Consider the following 17,569-nt stretch of genomic DNA (forward strand, 5'->3'; position numbering starts at 1 on the left):
TAAAATGTTATATCAAACTCATGTTGTCATTTTTAACCTTTTGTACACAGTTTGCCCATCATCTGCCAATAAAATAGTGTTTAACACTAGTGAATTCAATGTTGTTTCAATCATTCTGTGCTATCTGGGAAGTTTAACGAATTACACCCTTGTAGTATACGAAGGGTTTTCCCTCGCTATTCCCTCTTTCTGTTTGGATTCCGTTGAAGATGTGAAGTTTTTTTTCCTGTGATTAAAGGATAATGAGTGATGGTTCAATTACTGTTGTAAAATAATGTGTTTTGGAGCAGTTAAGCTTTATTAAAAGGTGATGGAACTGTTTTAGCTGATATTTAGCTGTTATCATGCTACATGAAACATTGCTAAAGAAGTTGCTACATCCATGTGCTGAAAACAGTGTTGTTCATGGTTAAACAGGTGCTGTATAACACTTTGATGAGAAAAGGACTGTTTTTGACTACTATTTTTTGCTATTTGAATGCAGGAGCATTAAAACGCCTTCAAATCAGCTCTCTTTTGGCTGTTATTTCCCACAAGACACAATGCAGAATGAACTACGTTACACATGCACAGAAAGCCCTTTGAGTACATTTAGTTCAAATCATGTTTTCAGTCCAAAAACTGCCACAGGTTTTTGGACTAAATCACAGGTTAAGGTTGTAATTCTGCATGACAAATATTAATTTACAAAACAGCTTTGCAAATGCACACATTACAGTGTGCATTTGCAAAGCTGTTTTCAAAGTGTTCATTGTATATTACAATGCAAAATTTTCACTACAGTGACTTGAAACAGCATTTTTGGATTTTGGAGTTATTTCAATAGTTACACATATACACACAATCAGTAGTTATTTTCAGTAGTTTTTTTGGGTTTGATTTTGCTTTTACATCTTAATTATCATTATGTTATCGTTCACTTTAGGTTAACCCTTCATGGTCATTTTAGTTTTATTATTTGAGTTTATATATTGTGGTTAGAATTGTGTTAGTTATTGCCTTCCTTATTTTCAGTTCTTCATAGTGTTTCTAGTTAGGTTTATTCTTTAGTTACCGCAGGTTCTGTTATTATTCTGTCTGAGTCCATGTCGAGCTTTCTTTAGTGATTATAGTTAGATTATTTTTATTTAAATGACCGGTGGTCAACCGTGTTTTTGTATTAAAAGATGTTAAGTTGACAGGAAATGTAAAAGTATTACTGTTTAATTATATGTTACGGGAAAACATCTCCAGTGAAATGCTATTTAAACCCACAACTGGTCTAAAAACAACAAATTTGCACTTCTGTTTAATTAAATTAAGTCAGGGGCTTAATTTAGGCCCCCAAGGGCTTCAGGGGCCCCGTAAATGCTAATATATTAAAACAGACCACAGATACAAATGTAATACATGTTTATTGAGATTATCAATGATGTTAAATTTTATTCAATTGTTGAGGCATACATAAATTAAATGATTTTAAATTGTTTAATATTTAAGTACAAGATTTTAAGGAGCTGGCAAGTTTACTTTGTAAAACTTCAAAGAACAATATTCATAGTTAGATTGTTTTGTTACCATAGCAACAATCTGATGCTGTGAGTTTAATCTTTGAATTTACAAATCCAACTTAGTAGGCTGACCAATTAAACTACTCCCTTCTCCCATATTTCACTAAATCTAACACAGAAGCTGTTAGAGGTGCTGATATTTTTAGCAACAAAAGGGGCCCCTAAGTCAAATTCTGCTCAAGGCCTCATGCAGCCTTGGACCGGCCCTGCATGATGAGGTAATCTGCTGCACTACGCAGAAATGCGCAACAAACAGGAGATTTAATTCAATGCTGCTAAAGTGGCTAGTTCCATTTCGTGTCTGTTGAGTTTTTAATCGTCACAGAAACTATTCTGGTTGGTCGAGTTTATAGGACTCGACCGTGCCTGACGGTCACGAGTTTCTCAGATCTCCATGTGGCCGCGCGCATTAACTCTAAGTAGACAACGCATTTGATATGGTTTGATGCATCGTGTAACCGGAAAAATAATACTAAAAATAATAATAAAATAATATAAAATCAGCGTTAAGCGCGACTCCGAGGAGAGCGTTAAAGCTCCTCACCGGGCTGAACCTGCATGATGATTTTAGCAGTGCTACTTATCCACAAACGCTCCGGCCAACCGGGACCACAGACATAAACTTTACAGGGAAGACAGACACTGAGCCACACGCTGGGCAGCGTGTTGAGATGTCCAGAGCTAACGCGGCAGGCTTTAAACTCTTACCTAGAGAGTTTAAAGCCTTTTATGATCCTCAACTTACTGTGAGGATCATAATTCCTCACAGTAAGTTGATGTAAATATCCATACAGGTCAGCCTGTGTCCAGTTTGAGTGAAAGGAGGCGCGCGCGATCCGCGTTGAGGTAAAGCAGCGGCAGCGCACGAGACAAAGCGCAGAGGCGCCAGCTGTGTGATTAGTCCGCGTGCTGTCGGGTTTAAATGCATAAACTATAAACCTATCTATTATAAACCTATCCTTTAGGAATAAATCTGCTCTGCTAGTGAAATGCTAAGAGCAAAAGAGACGCTTTGTTTTCTTTTCTTTTCCTTTAATTTTCCTAGAACGTAAACAATTAACGCTTAGCCTGGCGTTGGGGCTAGTAAAGCATGGCGGGCCGCCAGGCTTATAACACACTGGGGGAAACCCTGAATTTGAAAAAAAAAAAAACTGCATGGAACATGTATGAATAGTAATCTGATCTTTAGTGAAATTTCACAAATCACATAAAGCTTTCACAAATTCCAAACATGGATTAAAATATTCTGCTATTAGAGCACAACAATATAGTCGAGGTTTGAAGAGTCTAGGTGTTGTAGTTTTGGAGCTGGAGTAACCAATATCCAAAAAATGTCCGAAATCAACCTTTATTGAAGTTTCACAAATCAGAAAAAGGTTTCACAAATCACAAACATGGTTTTAAATATTCTGCTATTAATTGAAAGTAATCTGATCCAGGTTTGAAGTGCCTAGGTGTTGTAGATTTGGAATTAGAGCAGTTCTAGTGTGATCCAGATGCAAAAAAAGTGGTAAAGTCAACCTTTGTTGAAGTTTCACAAATCAGAAAAAAAGTTTCACAAATCCCAAACATGGTTATAAATGTTCTGCTATTATAGCAGAATAATCTAGTCCAGGTTTGAAGAGTCTAGGTGTAGTAGTTTTTTTAATTAGAGCAGTTTTAGTGTGATCCAGATGCCAAAAAATAGTGATTATCAAACTTCATTGAGTTTTCACAAATCAGGAAAAGGTTTCACAAATCACAAACCAGGTTTTAAATATTCAGCTTGAAGAGGAGAATAATCCACTCCAAGTTTCAAGTGTCTAGGTGTAGTAGTTTTTTAATTAGAGCAGTTCTAGTGTGATCTAGTGTGCAAACAGTCATCTCATCTAGCTAGGCCCTTTGTTCGATTTACTACCTCCTAGTATTTAAGCTCCTGCATCTCAGTCACAACAGGCCAATCTGTCTTGTTACCCTGCTCACCAATATGCTTGTCACCTTCCTTGTCTCTTCCTGTGTCTTTAGTTTGGCTTAATTTTTGTATTTTGTTTCCCTGGACTCTCATAATTTTGTAAGTTTTATTCTTTGTTGGTTTTTTTTTCATTAAATCTTTAAACGAAACTCCACCACATCACTCGCCTGCTGCTTTTGGATCCACACCTCAACCACATATGAGAAGAAGAGTGACCATTCCATGGAAGGTTTACAATTGTCACAGCAGAAGCCTTAGAACTGGCATAGTGTAAGTCTTTAAACACTAAAAGAAGTCTCTAAATTAGTTTCCCATCTGCTTAGGCTTTTTTTTTTAGATGATTTTATGCTGTGTAACTTTTTCAGATTTTGTAGTCTAAAATCTTATCAGACAGGTTTTGTAAGAGATTACTGGCAGGTTCAATTGTAAAATGTGTTCTAAGAAGATTACATCTCTAATTTAGTTCATTGCATTCACAAACTTTCTTCCTCAATCCTTTTCGAAAAACTAAAACAATAACTGTATAATCAGAGCCTAAAAAAAAGACAATAACCATTGTTCTGAATAGCAATAAATTTCAGCATAAGTTTGATTTTCTATAAACATTTAACTTTAGCAAAAAGAGATCAATAATACATTTATTTGTCAGGAGGCTCTTACAGTTTATAGCAAGTTACATATTTGTTTCATTTTTGCAAGAGAAGTTTCTTTTGTAAACAGGAGTTGTATTTAGTGACGTGTTTCTCCAAACTAACAAAATTTTTCATTCAGAGCTATAATCTCGTAATTTTATTAACATGAAATTAAAAGTAATGTTTCACAATTGACTGTTTATACTGTGGACAATATTGAATTTGTACATACCTTATACACATGAAGGAAGAGTATTGAGAGATAAAGGAGGATAACAATGAGGAATGGCACAAGGAAAACAACAACGAGAGGCGTGAAGACCCACAAGAGGTATTCCAGAAAGCTCAGGTAGTCCTCCAGCTGCTCCAGGCCTGCCCACTCTTCCCACACATGAAACAAACACACCTGTAGGCAAAGATAAGAGCTAAAAAATTAAAAATGAAAGGCCGGTTTGCTGTTTCAGTTTAGACACAAAAGCTCTAAAAAGTTACATTGATATCTGCATGTGTATGTTTTCAAAAATCCTACTGCTGGCACACAGCATTTACCAGGTCTGACTGATGCAGTTACCTTTAATACTGCTTCTGGATAGGTTCATAAATCAACAAAAAATACTACATCACAGCTCAAAAAATAGCCAATGGCAGACCAGTAGATGGGTCCAAGAACTCTCAAAGAGCGGTTACATGTCACAGTTTAGCCGCAAAATCACTCATTAAGACTTAAAATTCTTTTTGTTAAATATAGAACTTGTTTTTCTCTAAAGATCAGACAGGCACCACTCAGAAGATAAACTCCGTAAACAGAGTTTTTATTCACATTTGGTCAGAAAAGTCAAGTCAGTCATGTTTTTCTAACCTGCTCAGTCATCAATGGTAAATAATCTTCAACAACTTTACAACAACAATATCCTATTTATAACAGCTGTTCAGTTTTTTCCTTAAGTTTTAACTTGAATAAATATGTGATGAGTAAGTCCTTGAAGTTGAAAGGCCTCGTTGCCATCACCCTCATTTTCAGCTCCCTCTACAGCAGGGGTCACCAACTCCAGTCCTCCAGGGCTACCATCCTGCAACTTTTAGATTCACCTCTGCTCCAAAATGTCTGAATTCCCTCACCAGCATTCATTCCTCTCTGCAATATGCTGGAAACTAGCAGTTTATTTGAACCAGGTGAGTTTGAACAGATACACATCTAAAAGTTACAGGATGGTAGGACTGGAGGACTGGAGTTGGTGACCCCTGCTCTACAGATTCTCTCCCAGTCTCTACTTGGTACTGAGGAGGCGCCACTCCAAAACATGACTATTACCTCTAGTAAGAAGAAACGTGTTGGTAAAATGAAAGGATTTCTTCAAACCTAAATCAGCCAGGGGTATGAATACTTTTGAACTAGACTATCTAGGGTCAAGCTGAAAAATTACTAAAGTTCATTCAGAATGGAATTTACCTTAAACCTGTAAATTTCAATAATAAAGTTTAAAAGAGATTTTAATTATAGTTTGTGTTTTTGATAAAACATCCAGAATTCATAGACTGCAGTCTAGATCTTTGCTAATCAGTCAATAATGCAGGGTATGCAGGCCCTACAGACACTATGCATTCCTGCATGAGAATGAGAGCCTTGAAATATTGAGGCTGCATAATATTTTTAATAGGCCAAGCTCACTAATTGTGTACCTCTTCATGTCATTGTATTGGTGTTATCACAAGTGTTTGCCATGGCACAATGGTTAGACCTGTTCTTCATTGAGACATTGGTTGCACTGATTCTCTCTGGGTACTCAGGCTTCCTTCTACAGTTCAGAGACAAGTATGCCAGATTAATCCAGCACTCTACACTACCCTTAGTGTGTGTGTGCGTGTGCGTGCGTGCGTGCATGCGTTTGTGTGAGCATGGTAATTTGTCCTGTGTGGTGGAGTAGAAAGGGGACCTGTCCAGGGCTGGAGATAGGCACCAGCCCCCCTGCAGACCTTTCAAACACGAGTTGGGTGCAGGCGATGGATGGACGTTTGTCTCAACTAAAACTTTTAAGTGTAACAAAACAAAACAGAAGAAATGTGGAGGAGCAGATACTGCCTCACAGTACTCTGTAATAAGTTTGCAAATGAGTAGAAACTGTCTGGTTGGGGATTTTTCTAAATATCTCAAACTGAATCTTTTTATGAGAGTTATAGAATCTATGAGAATAAAACAAACTGCAAGATATCCATGTAATCACTTGGTTTGCTAGGGCATATTTTAACACACACACACACACACACACACACACACACACACACACACACACACACACACACACACACACACACACTCATACCTGTTTTTGGACTGTGGGAGGAAGCTGGAGTACCTGGAATGAACCTATACACGCACTGGGAGAACAACTACCCTCCATGCAGTAAGACCTGAGGTGAGGATTTGAACCCTGGACATTTTATGCTCTAAGGCAACAGTCCACCTGCAGCATTGTGCAAGCCCTCAGCCTAAAATATAACTTGAGTAAATCCAAAAGACAGTTTTTAAATCCATTTATTAAAAGGATGAAAACTATTAAACCAATCATGACTGTACCTGGAAATCAGTCTCATGTTAAATTCTGAACAAATTAATGATTAATAAGAGATCAGTTTTATTGGCCACACTGAATACCGACAGAGCAATGAAATCAAGAAATCAGTTACATGGAACTTGGATGACAACAAAGCAAGTAAAAAAATCTGAAAAGGCTGCAAAACAGGCTCCCTGGACACACGGAAACAGATGAGCAGTCAGTGGCCCGGAAGAATGGGCGGACATTGGAGGGCCTTGCCTGCCCACAGTCTTTACATTGGCCATCAAGCCAACACTGAAGGACCTCAGAAGAAGAACTTCAAAGTAACATAGCGAGGGAAGTGTGATGAAATGGACTTGCTTTGCTACTCTAGAACCTAGAACACTTATTGTAATTGATGTATGACATATGAATTCTGCTTTCTAACAGAAACTGTTGAAAAGATAAAATCCAGCCATGATTTTTTTTAACACTAAAATGATTTAATGCATCTAGAAATACAGAGGCTATTGAAATCAATCAATCAATCAATCAATCAATCAATCAATCAATCAAATTTGATTTGTATAGCACATTTCAGCAGCAAGGCATTTCAAAGTGCTTTACATAATAAAAAAACAGCATGTGACATTGAATAAACAGTAAGAAAGAGAAAGAGATTTTGAAAAAAAAAAAAAGATTAAAAAAGATAAAAACATTAAAACCCACACCCCTTTTCAACCAGGGGGGACGACATCAGCACCCCTGTCCCTATCTGGGACTCAAACCCAATCTGAGACTTTAGTCAAAACGCCGTTTGACAAGGACTCCAACCTCTAGGTTTTTAGTTGAAACACCGTCAACTGGGACTCTAAACCCTGTAGGACTTTACTTAAACGTCTTTTAACTGGGACTCTAACCCTCTGGGACTTTAGTCAAAAACGGAGTTTGACAAGGACTCCAACTGTTTTTTGTATTTCTGTTTTTTGTAACTTTACTTGTAGTGATCCGGATAGGTAATGTCCTGTTTTGCATTGCCGGGGAGCCAGACACATTCTGGAGGAAGACCTGTGTAAACATAATATCTGGACCCCGGTCTCAGACCTCAGAAACGCAGAGTGCTGGATGCTCTGGGAAGTCAGAGGCAGGTGGCTTAAATCAGTGGTCCCCAACCTTTTTATTACCACGGACCGGTCAAGACTTAAGACTTGGAAATTTTGCTGTGGCCCAGGGGGAGGGGGGAACCGTCAGATAAGGCTTCTGCATGTTGGTGTTCCCGCTAAATCCTGAATATGCCCAATTTGGGTTGTCTTGGCCCTTTTATCGCAGCATGTGGGGTTTTCCCTGACTGGGAACGAGAATACAACCTGTTGAATGTGACAGGTAGCCAATCAGAAAGTGCGGTGATGTAAGAACAGAGGGGAATCCCAAACAGCTGACATATCGCGCAACTGAGAGTCCGGTGGATATCGGAGATGATATGTGGAAATGTTATGATATGTAAAGGTCATATGTTTATTATGTTTATTCAGTTAAAAATGTTAATTATGAAAAAACATAGTCACCTCCAAATCATGGTGCAGCAAATAGAGCGGCTGCTCCCACAGTCTTTTATCCGCCCCCTTTTCTTTTTGTTACGTCTTTTATCTCTTAAAATGAGTCCACAAACTATCACTATTGTTTCTATATAGTCATCCATGTTTGGTCATTCTAAATTCCCGTATGCTATGTTGGGGGTTTTACTGGATTATCCTCTGGAATCGGGATGTTCATGACTGGAATCGGTTCGTGTGGTGTGTTGCTCCTGCCGTGTGGCTGAACATGAACCGATCGAACATGTTGTACTTTTATCAGCTCTGTGGTCACAGAGGTTTTGAGAATTGGCCGACAATTCTTAAATCTTGCCGTCTAAACCAGACTTAAGACTCACAAGCTCTACTCATCTCCGCTCGACCACTGCCCAAACGCTCTCTGACTCTGGTTGCTATGGTAACGTTTACATATCTTTTCAAAATAAGATACAAATGCGCCACAAAAATGAACATTTTACTTTCGTGAAAATTTTAACGATAATGACTAACGGGAACCCCGAGCTTGTTTCTCTGCAACAAGACGGTCCCATCTGGGAGTGATGGAGACAATGACACCTGAAGTGTTGCTTATATCCACAGCCTGCTCGGTCTCTACGTGGCAAAGCAGTTTGGTGCGCAAGTAACCGAGAGAATCTGGTTAAAGGATTTTCAAAATAAAAGATCCTCCAAGCTCAAATAATACATAAAACGGAAATATTTAATTATTTCTTGTGCGGCCCAGTACCAATTGGTCCGTGGACCGGTGGTTGGGGACCACTAGCTTAGATGAAGTGGGGTCTGCTATGTTAGCACTAAGGAGAGTCGTGCCAAGGCGAACCTGTTGATCCATTCCATCTGTAAATTTGAGAGACTCTGGTCCGGAAGATATTTCTTCATAGGTATCTTGTGAGTGAGTGTAGGAGCAGAGAGGGAGGGGGAAGAAGGAGCGAGGGGGGAAGGAGGAGAGGAACCAGTCATTTTGTCCCCAGTAGATGTTTTATCAGTTTGTTTTGGGACACTTTGCTTCTGATAAGCGGAGGGTTCCATCCTAGTCAGACATCCATGAGCCTGTTCTTCTGAAGCGATGGTCACGTTGTTGATAAAATGAAAAATGTTTGCAGTGAGCAGCTTTATCCCATGTTTGTTAAGATTGCGTCTGCTACTTCCAAAGAGGTGAAAGTGCTGCTAATAGATCCAGAGGTTATCGATGAAGGTCACTGAACTGGCAGAGCAGGTTTTAATCAGCCATTTGTTTATCATGACCAGCCTGGAATGTTTTTTGTCTCCCCATTGAGGTGATAGAATTAGACCACTGAGAGAAATAACTTCATTTTTAATTTTCCCATAGTGTATATTAAGAATATTAAAGTCCTTCAAAGACCCTAAACAGCTCCACTGAGACTGAACTGAAGCCAATTCCACAAAGAAGTGGGTCACATATTCTGCATAGCAACCTAACAGTCTCCTTATCATTTCTCGCAAACACTTGATGGAATAAATTGCCACAGGAATTCAAAACCGATGAGAGTTGCTTTAGGATGTTGGATTGTTCATATCTGTTTCTATTAATAAATGAAATAATCTCTTGAACATAGTTCTCTTCATGAGAAATCCAAATTCAAGGTTTCATAATCTGAAACCTTGAAGTGTCTCTAAGCACAGATGTGGTGGCATCACATACCAATAAATCTATTAAAATGATAAATTATTACAAAATAGTACTATTAGAATTTCATTTAAAAAGTTCAATAACATTTATTTTCACTAATTTCATAAAGTGAATTTTATAAATTCATTACATATAGAGAGAAATATTTCAAGAATTTATTTCTTGTAATTTTGTTGATTCGTTATCTGATTTTCATCATATGACATGGGCAAGAAATAATATGTTTTCATAGAATCATATTGTATGTTGAAATGTGAGTGTTGCATTACTCATACCAAGAAAGATAGGGTGTCTTGTGATCCTAGTAGGCAAGACTGGTTTCCACTGTCTGCCATCCTGTGGAACGTGACTTCCAGAGGCTGATGATGACCAGATCAGCAAAGCATCCAAGCAATGAGGCAGAGATCTCACTGTGGCAACATGTGTTACCTAAGGTAAGAACAGAATAGCTTTAAGATTGTTCCAGAATTCATTCAGGTCATTCTTACAGTCATATTCAATTCATTAGAATATTCATTATTAGGCCCAAGCAGCAAAGCACTGCAAAAGCCTAATGTAATGGGCTCTTTGCACGTAAGGCGCTGACATCATATCCGCATGAGTGAAATGTGCCTTACTTGTTTACGCTTTGAGTTACCATGACACATAGGCGTAACTTCCTGAAGGACATGTCCCCACCAACTCTGGCATGAAGTGGACAGTCCCCACCAATATTTCCTGCACCTTTTTTTCTTTATGTGTCTGAATCTATGTAACTCGGCATAGATGTCGAGTTACATACACGTTGTATTCCAAGCATTAACAGCTAGGTAATGCTCTTTAAAATTCCTTTGTAAAACGTAAATAGCAAGTCCGCTCAGTGATCTAGTGGATTGGACATCATGTGACTTACTGTGTGCACCGTGGCAGTGCGTCACATGCGCTATTGCTTTACATTGAGTCACGAATATCGGTGGTCAGGGAAATGACACAATCAAGCAAAGAATCTGAGAATACGAAAAGTTTTGATATTAATTGTCAACACTACAATAGCAAGATAACAAGGTCCAAGGGGATCATATTTCACAGGTCAGTGAAAAGCTTTAATTAAAAAACATATATACAGAAAGTGGAGAGTAGGTTAGTTATGCTGGCATAACTTTTATCACCTTAACATGTTCTCTTGCTGCGCAGCTTGAAGTATTTCGGTTGAATTAACACAAAAATAAGGCGACCCACATACATTTTCTGGCAGATAATCAGAAGTTCAGGTGTTTAAGATGGTTAATCAACCACTGCTAGTGTTCAGAGTATTACTTCCTAATGATCGCAAAATGGACATTCAAAAACATAAATCTGCAACAGACAGAATGTTCTGTTTGGTGTTTGTACGTCCTTTTTTGTGTGGGAAAAGTTTTTGTGGGTTTTTTTTAGTATTAATTCCTGATGCACTTGAACATAATCTTTGCTCTCCCTACTAGCATAAGTTATAGTTAATGTTAGCCACAAAGTTTAAAGAAAGTAAAACTGAACTTCGTATCTGTGAATGTATATTGAGGTATACATCTTAAAACCTTTCTCCAGCTTACTTGTTGGGGCTTTGGATCGATGTATATCATTAATTGTTACCTTGGGCAAGCCCTGCAAGCACCGAGTGTAAAATGCCATTTTCTATTGACCGGAAATGATCAAGCCACTTTTCCCCGAATGCGGAAGCTAAAGTGCAAAAAGCCCATCATCAAAAAAACCCGAGCTCATCCTCCCCATGCTGGAAGTTTTAGTTTAACAGTAACAATACACGAAGTTACCTTAAAAATTAATCATACAAGTAACATTCAGACCCAACAGTAGACTTAAACTTCAATAAAATCAATCAGTGTTAGGGTAGGGTTATACACAATACAGACCTCTTGTGTATATTGTTTTTGTCTCATGGAAAGGTTGCATTAATTCTATTACTTTTTCTATTTAGAAATCATAAGAAATCATAGTCAGGCAGAGAGTGTCATGAAACAGGAACAGCAGGTTTTCTGAAAAAAGAGGAAGTAAATTTCCAGCTTGCAGAATTATAAAAATAGTATAAACTATTCCTTATTTCAAAGCATAAAAGTTTTAAAGAATGAAATCTAAACATTTTGAGTAATTGAATAAAATCCAAAGTAAAATACTTATGTTGATATTGGTTTACTTGTAAAAATACTTACACTTACACTCGCGGGAATATTTACATGTAAAACAAGTAACTGTACCTGTGGTATCAAACAATTAGAAAAATAGATTATTCCTGGTTTCTTTTCAGAAGACCATCTCTAATAACTCACATTAAGATTATAACAAGAGGAACTAATACATTATGGTTATCATAATATTATTTTAATAAATAATCTTAAATCAGAGAAGCTAAAGAATATATAGATGTGATTTTGACATTTAACATGAAATGGTGTAAAATGTGTAACCACAATTAAAGATCACTGATGTTGTATTGGAGGTAGATGGTAGGTGAAAGGTTAGGGAAAAACGGAACCAACAGGAGAGCAGAGATGACCAACGCCTCAGAGATTTGGAAACAGATTGTTGAACAGCTTAAACTGTTGAAAGAAAAGGTTGTGCAGGCAACAGATGTAGGATGGCCTTTGAGCAACCGTGAGACATTAGCACAGACTGATGTCTGTGCTAATGTCTCACGGTTGCTCAATGTTTCTAAGACAATGATGAATATGAGATCATCTATCCAAGCAGTCAGCCAATGAAACAAGCATTGGTTAGTGACAGTGCTAGGCTAGCCAATGCAAACGCGTCTGTAGGGTGGATACACGCTATAAAGAGTGAGTGTAAAAGAGGAACCTTTGGTTGGATCCTCCAGGCAGCTTTAAGCCAACATTGAGATGGACAAAGAACTCTGCACTGAAGAAGAGCCGGGGCCACAGACCCGAACACTGTCCTGCGTATGGGGACCAACCCGTCAGCCCCGCAACATGTGGCTTCAAATCGCACTTCTCTCAACAACTGGGTTCAGACCCCAAAGACAAAGATAAAGACCAAGACAAAGACAAAGACAAAGGCAAAGACAAAGAACAAAGGCAAATAAGAAGAATTGGTGCTTTCCTTCCGTTCTATATCTCAATGGACCAGAAAGATCGTGAGACAAGGTGAAAGAAGCTTCAGAGCCAGAAGACAAGCTGAGGAACACTACACACATGAGGAAATCACCCTAAGACCTGAGACCTGCTGCTCTAAGACAGTACTCTTCCTGCTCGCACCCAAGTCCTGTGTGACCTCACTATCAATAGAAAAAGTGGAAAACGGTTTATAGGTTGCTTTTAGTCCAAAACTATATCTAAAACAACATCCTTGGGACTTGCCCGAGTCACTAAAACCAACCTGGTTCAGTAACAAGAGCACATTGTAATAAAGAGGAAAAACGACCATTAACAGGTGTGCCCTGTGAAACTAGTTGGCTGCAGACTGCTCAGTCTAGCTAATTCACAGGGGGAAGAAGGGTGGGACAGCTGAATGAAGGTCGTCAGAAACCTGGCGAGTCTTTCTCGATACCAGCTTAAACAGACTTTACCGCAGTTCTGGACAGGGTAAATCCCAGCAGATTTAGGAAACTCAATTCACCTGTTAGACGGAGAGCTGGTAGCACATCTCACCCTCTCTGAAGGAGAAGTAGAGAGTAGAGGTTGGGGTGCAGCATCAACACCATCATAGTGTTCATTATTATTATACTTCCATCAAATGAATTGGCCTTTTGGGGGCTTTATCATATTCAAAGACTCACCACGCTTCACCCAAAATTGTCCCCCAAGTAAAGTTTTCAGATTCCAGTGGAATTGCAAGTGGGCTCTACAGGGCCCCCTAAGGTGAGATCAGAGAAACCGTAGGTCGTAGAAATCTGAAACTTGGTACGTAGATAGATCACCCAAAATCGAGAAAAAAAGTCTCTTGGAGATACCCCTAAATGCATAGAGAAGCAGACATTTTGGGGCAAAGGGTAGATTTTGGCCATATCCCAATTTTACTCAAGTCGAACTTTAACAAACTCCTCCTAGGGATTTCGACCTATCAGCTTTATTCTTGGTCAGTAATGTTAAGGGGTGCCGCTTTAAAAGCTATAAAAAAAATTACTTTTCGTATATGTTGAGGGGGCGTGGCTGAGGTCAACTGGCACCAAACTTGGCATGAGCGATCTTGGTTGGATGCCTGACGGTCCTATGTCATCAAACTCTGATGACATTTAAGCCCCGCTCCCTCAGAACAGGAAGTGACTTTTTTTTACTTGGAAACCTCCATCTCTGACCCCATTTAACTAATAAACATGATCTTCTGTCAGAAGACAGATCAGTGATACTTGAGAAGAGGGACAAACAAGTCCTATGGATAAAGCACAAAATTTGAATAAAATATACACAAAATATAATTTTTTCAAATATCTGACTAAACTAACCTGAACTATGTGAGCACAGCAAATCATGTTTCCCTGGTGTTTGCTGAATATTTTGTATTTTAAACTTTGTAGTAGGTGCATGGTATCTGTAAAATCCCTTGTCCTTGAGCAGAACTCGACACATTATAATAGTTTAAAACAAATAAAGGAATATTAAGATAATATATGATGAGAATTAAGTATAAATATTCAAATAAATAATTATAAAAGTATCAATAAATTGAATCAAAAATCATTTTTATATATTTTCTAACTCAATTGAAATTTGTCCCAAGTTTTTGTCAACACTGACAGACATTAAGATTGGAAAAAGACATCAGGCATTATTGGGGTCATCAGAAATTCTGAGGACCCCATAACCTCTTCCTTTATCTTCCTTTACTAACAGGGCTAGGCAGCTCTGGTTAGCATATGTTATTCTTTAGTTTTTTCTTCTGTTTTATTCCTAAGTTGCTCATGATGTGTCAACTCCATGACTGACAATTTACAAAACTTTGATGAAATTTTGTGAAATAAATGCTTAATTCTGGTATACCGTAAAGAGTTCATGAACCTGATGAGCTACAATATAGCCTCCTTCAGGATAACATCATATAAATTGAGGTAGTATGGTATTTTGTCAACTCCATCAGATGTCAACTCTGTCAGTTTTTAACTGACAGTGCGACTCATTCAGGGATAGTGTTGACAAAACTCACTTAAATGTGCAATTTATTCATTTTTAATGTATTTTGTATGAATGACATTACTTCACATTACGGTTGCCACGCCTCCCTTAAAATATGGAATCGTCCCGTATTTGGCAGTTAAATGTTGCGTCCCATATTGAACCAATAAGGGACGCAATTTGTTCCGTATTTCTATAAATGTCCCATAGACATAGACATAATTGTAACAATAATGACCAAAATAAAACAGGATATATAAAGGTCAGCTAAATTGTCGTACCAAAACCTCTTGTAAAGATACGGACGTGAGAGGGAAGACTCAAATCCCAGGCTGAACATGTTAGTTAAAATGAATACAGGTAATTAAAACAAATGTGTTTGTCCTGGCATGGTGTGCAGTGCTGCATGATGTCAGACAGAATGGATCAGGAGAGGAACACTGAAGACCTGGTTAGAACCTAAAAAACCAGACATCAGCATCTCTTCATCCCTCAATCATCTCCTGAGACTGATATGGTGCAGAACATTTTGCTATGATTGTTTAAGTTTCTTATTGTGGTTTTAGTAGACTGTTATGGTTTGATTATTAGATAATCAATTATTTGCTTATTTAATGTATAGTCATATCACCCAAAATAATAAAATTGGCCATTTAAAGAACAAATCATATTAAGAGATTAACAGTAAATACATAAATATTTCCTACTTTAAAAAGATTTGTTAGGGCTTTCTGTTTGTTTTATTAAGAAATGTTGATATATTTTATTAATTCAGTGTTAAGTGGTCATTTTATGTATTATTAATGTTAGACACAGACCTGACTACCCTTGCCTTCATGGTAAATTTGACTAGAACCAGCCTCCAAGCCTCACTTCTTATTTGTATAAATATTTTAGTAATACTCTTTACAACAACCGGAATTTTCACATAACTTTTATACTTTTGGAGCTCTGTTTGAGGACACATTGTGATTATTAAATTAGGTGTTATGATCAGTTAATCAGAACTTGAGCAGTTTACCAAATACATTTTACATTTGCTTAATTAAACATGTTGAAAGTGTGCTGCTCTGATTGGAGTACAACTTTGGAGTACTCTATGTATGAATGATTGCTCTCTGGATCACTATCTTTTTAAAAGTTTTGTTGACTATAGTTGCCTTTATTTGGAAGTAGTTTGACAGGAAAGTGGGTAATGAGAGAGGGGGAAGACATGCGGCCTGCGACCACCGCCACTATGACTAAGGCCTCAATATGTGGGTTTTGCTTTGCCCCTGCGCCATCACAGCACTCCTTCTGGATCACTTTTTAAAAACAAAAAACACTGTCATAAATATTGTCTATCACTGCAGCGGCCATCCCACCCCATGAAAGTAGGATGACACGCCGTGGTGTCCATCCATCAACAGAAATGCACAATTGTTTTTGGGCGTGGCCTAATTTCTCTACAACATCCTAGAATATTTTAAATGATCAGCCCCAAACTATGCTTTAACCTGAAATTATGAAACTTGGTTCACATGTGTGTCTTGTCAGTACCTACAAAAAAGTCTCTTGGAGTCATGGTCCAAACCCAACAGGAAGTGGGCCAATTTGGATCAAAGCAGCCATGTCATTTTTGTAGACGTCGTATCTGGTCGAACCCGTCCTACAGCTTTTGAGATACAAACTTCAGAATCACTCAGCGCACTCTTGAGCCATTGAAGGTCAAAAGTTATCAAAAGATTTGTCGTACATCAAAGCATGTGGGCGTGGCTAAGTGTCAAACTTTGACTATTCGCCATGAAATATCAAGGTGCAATAACTTCCACATACAAGGTCACAGCTGCATCAGACTTTCCATGTCTCATCACAGACAGCCTCTCATCACATTCACACGGTCAATTGATGACATAATCTAAGCCCCGCCCCCTTCCAACAGGAAGTCATCTGTTTTTTTCTGCTGGATATCTTACTTTTACTCTTTGATTCATATGGGTTTAGATTTGTGTCAAGAGACATAAATGACATGATGACAGATGAAGTCTGTCAATGCTGGCTGCTGGGTGAACCGTGTGGGCGTGGCCGAGTGATGAATTCCAATCCTTTGCCATACGCATTGTCGCTAAATCACACATGCATTATCCGATTTGCACCAAACTTGTTATGAATGAATCTCTGAAGAGCCCAATAGCATTACATTGTAATTTGATTCCACTGCACCCTCTAGGATAATACATTAATATATCTCCTCACTGCATCAGCCTATCTGCACCAGATTTTTCATGTGTCGTCAGGGAGCGCCGCCGAACGCATCTGTGCATATTGTCTGGAGGACTGGTGCATGAACTGCGCGAGAGCGTCTGCGCTGGTTGGTGGGCCGTACGACGTCACTTGCGGCTTTAATTGGGCTCGTTTCTTGAAGGTACCTAATAAATCCTACAAATAAAAATACTTTAATAAGCAACAACATTAATTTGGGCTTATTGTCATTAAGCTCAAATTAATAGCATTAATAAAATTTAACATTAGAATATTCTAATGTAATATTCTGTTAAATGTTTTTTTATTGTAAACAGAAAATCAT

The 17,569-nt window shown here is 38.2% G+C and overlaps 1 protein-coding gene across 1 annotated transcript in view; it reads right to left on the reverse strand.

Moving 5' to 3' along the window:
• tmem68 (transmembrane protein 68) overlaps positions 1–17,569 on the reverse strand; it is a 39,532-nt gene that overhangs the window by 21,369 nt on the left and 594 nt on the right. The window contains exons 2-3 of the mRNA XM_088015077.1: positions 10,183–10,336; positions 4,366–4,539 (exon numbers count right to left, since the gene is read on the reverse strand). Coding sequence (XP_087871203.1) covers positions 4,366–4,539; positions 10,183–10,242 — 234 coding nt within the window. The 5' untranslated portion in view covers positions 10,243–10,336. The remainder of the gene's footprint in view (positions 1–4,365; positions 4,540–10,182; positions 10,337–17,569) is intronic.

The sequence above is a fragment of the Poecilia mexicana genome, unplaced genomic scaffold (genome assembly GCF_051168715.1).
Source record: "Poecilia mexicana isolate PSO_F unplaced genomic scaffold, ASM5116871v1 scaffold_17, whole genome shotgun sequence".
NCBI lineage: Eukaryota > Metazoa > Chordata > Actinopteri > Cyprinodontiformes > Poeciliidae > Poecilia > Poecilia mexicana.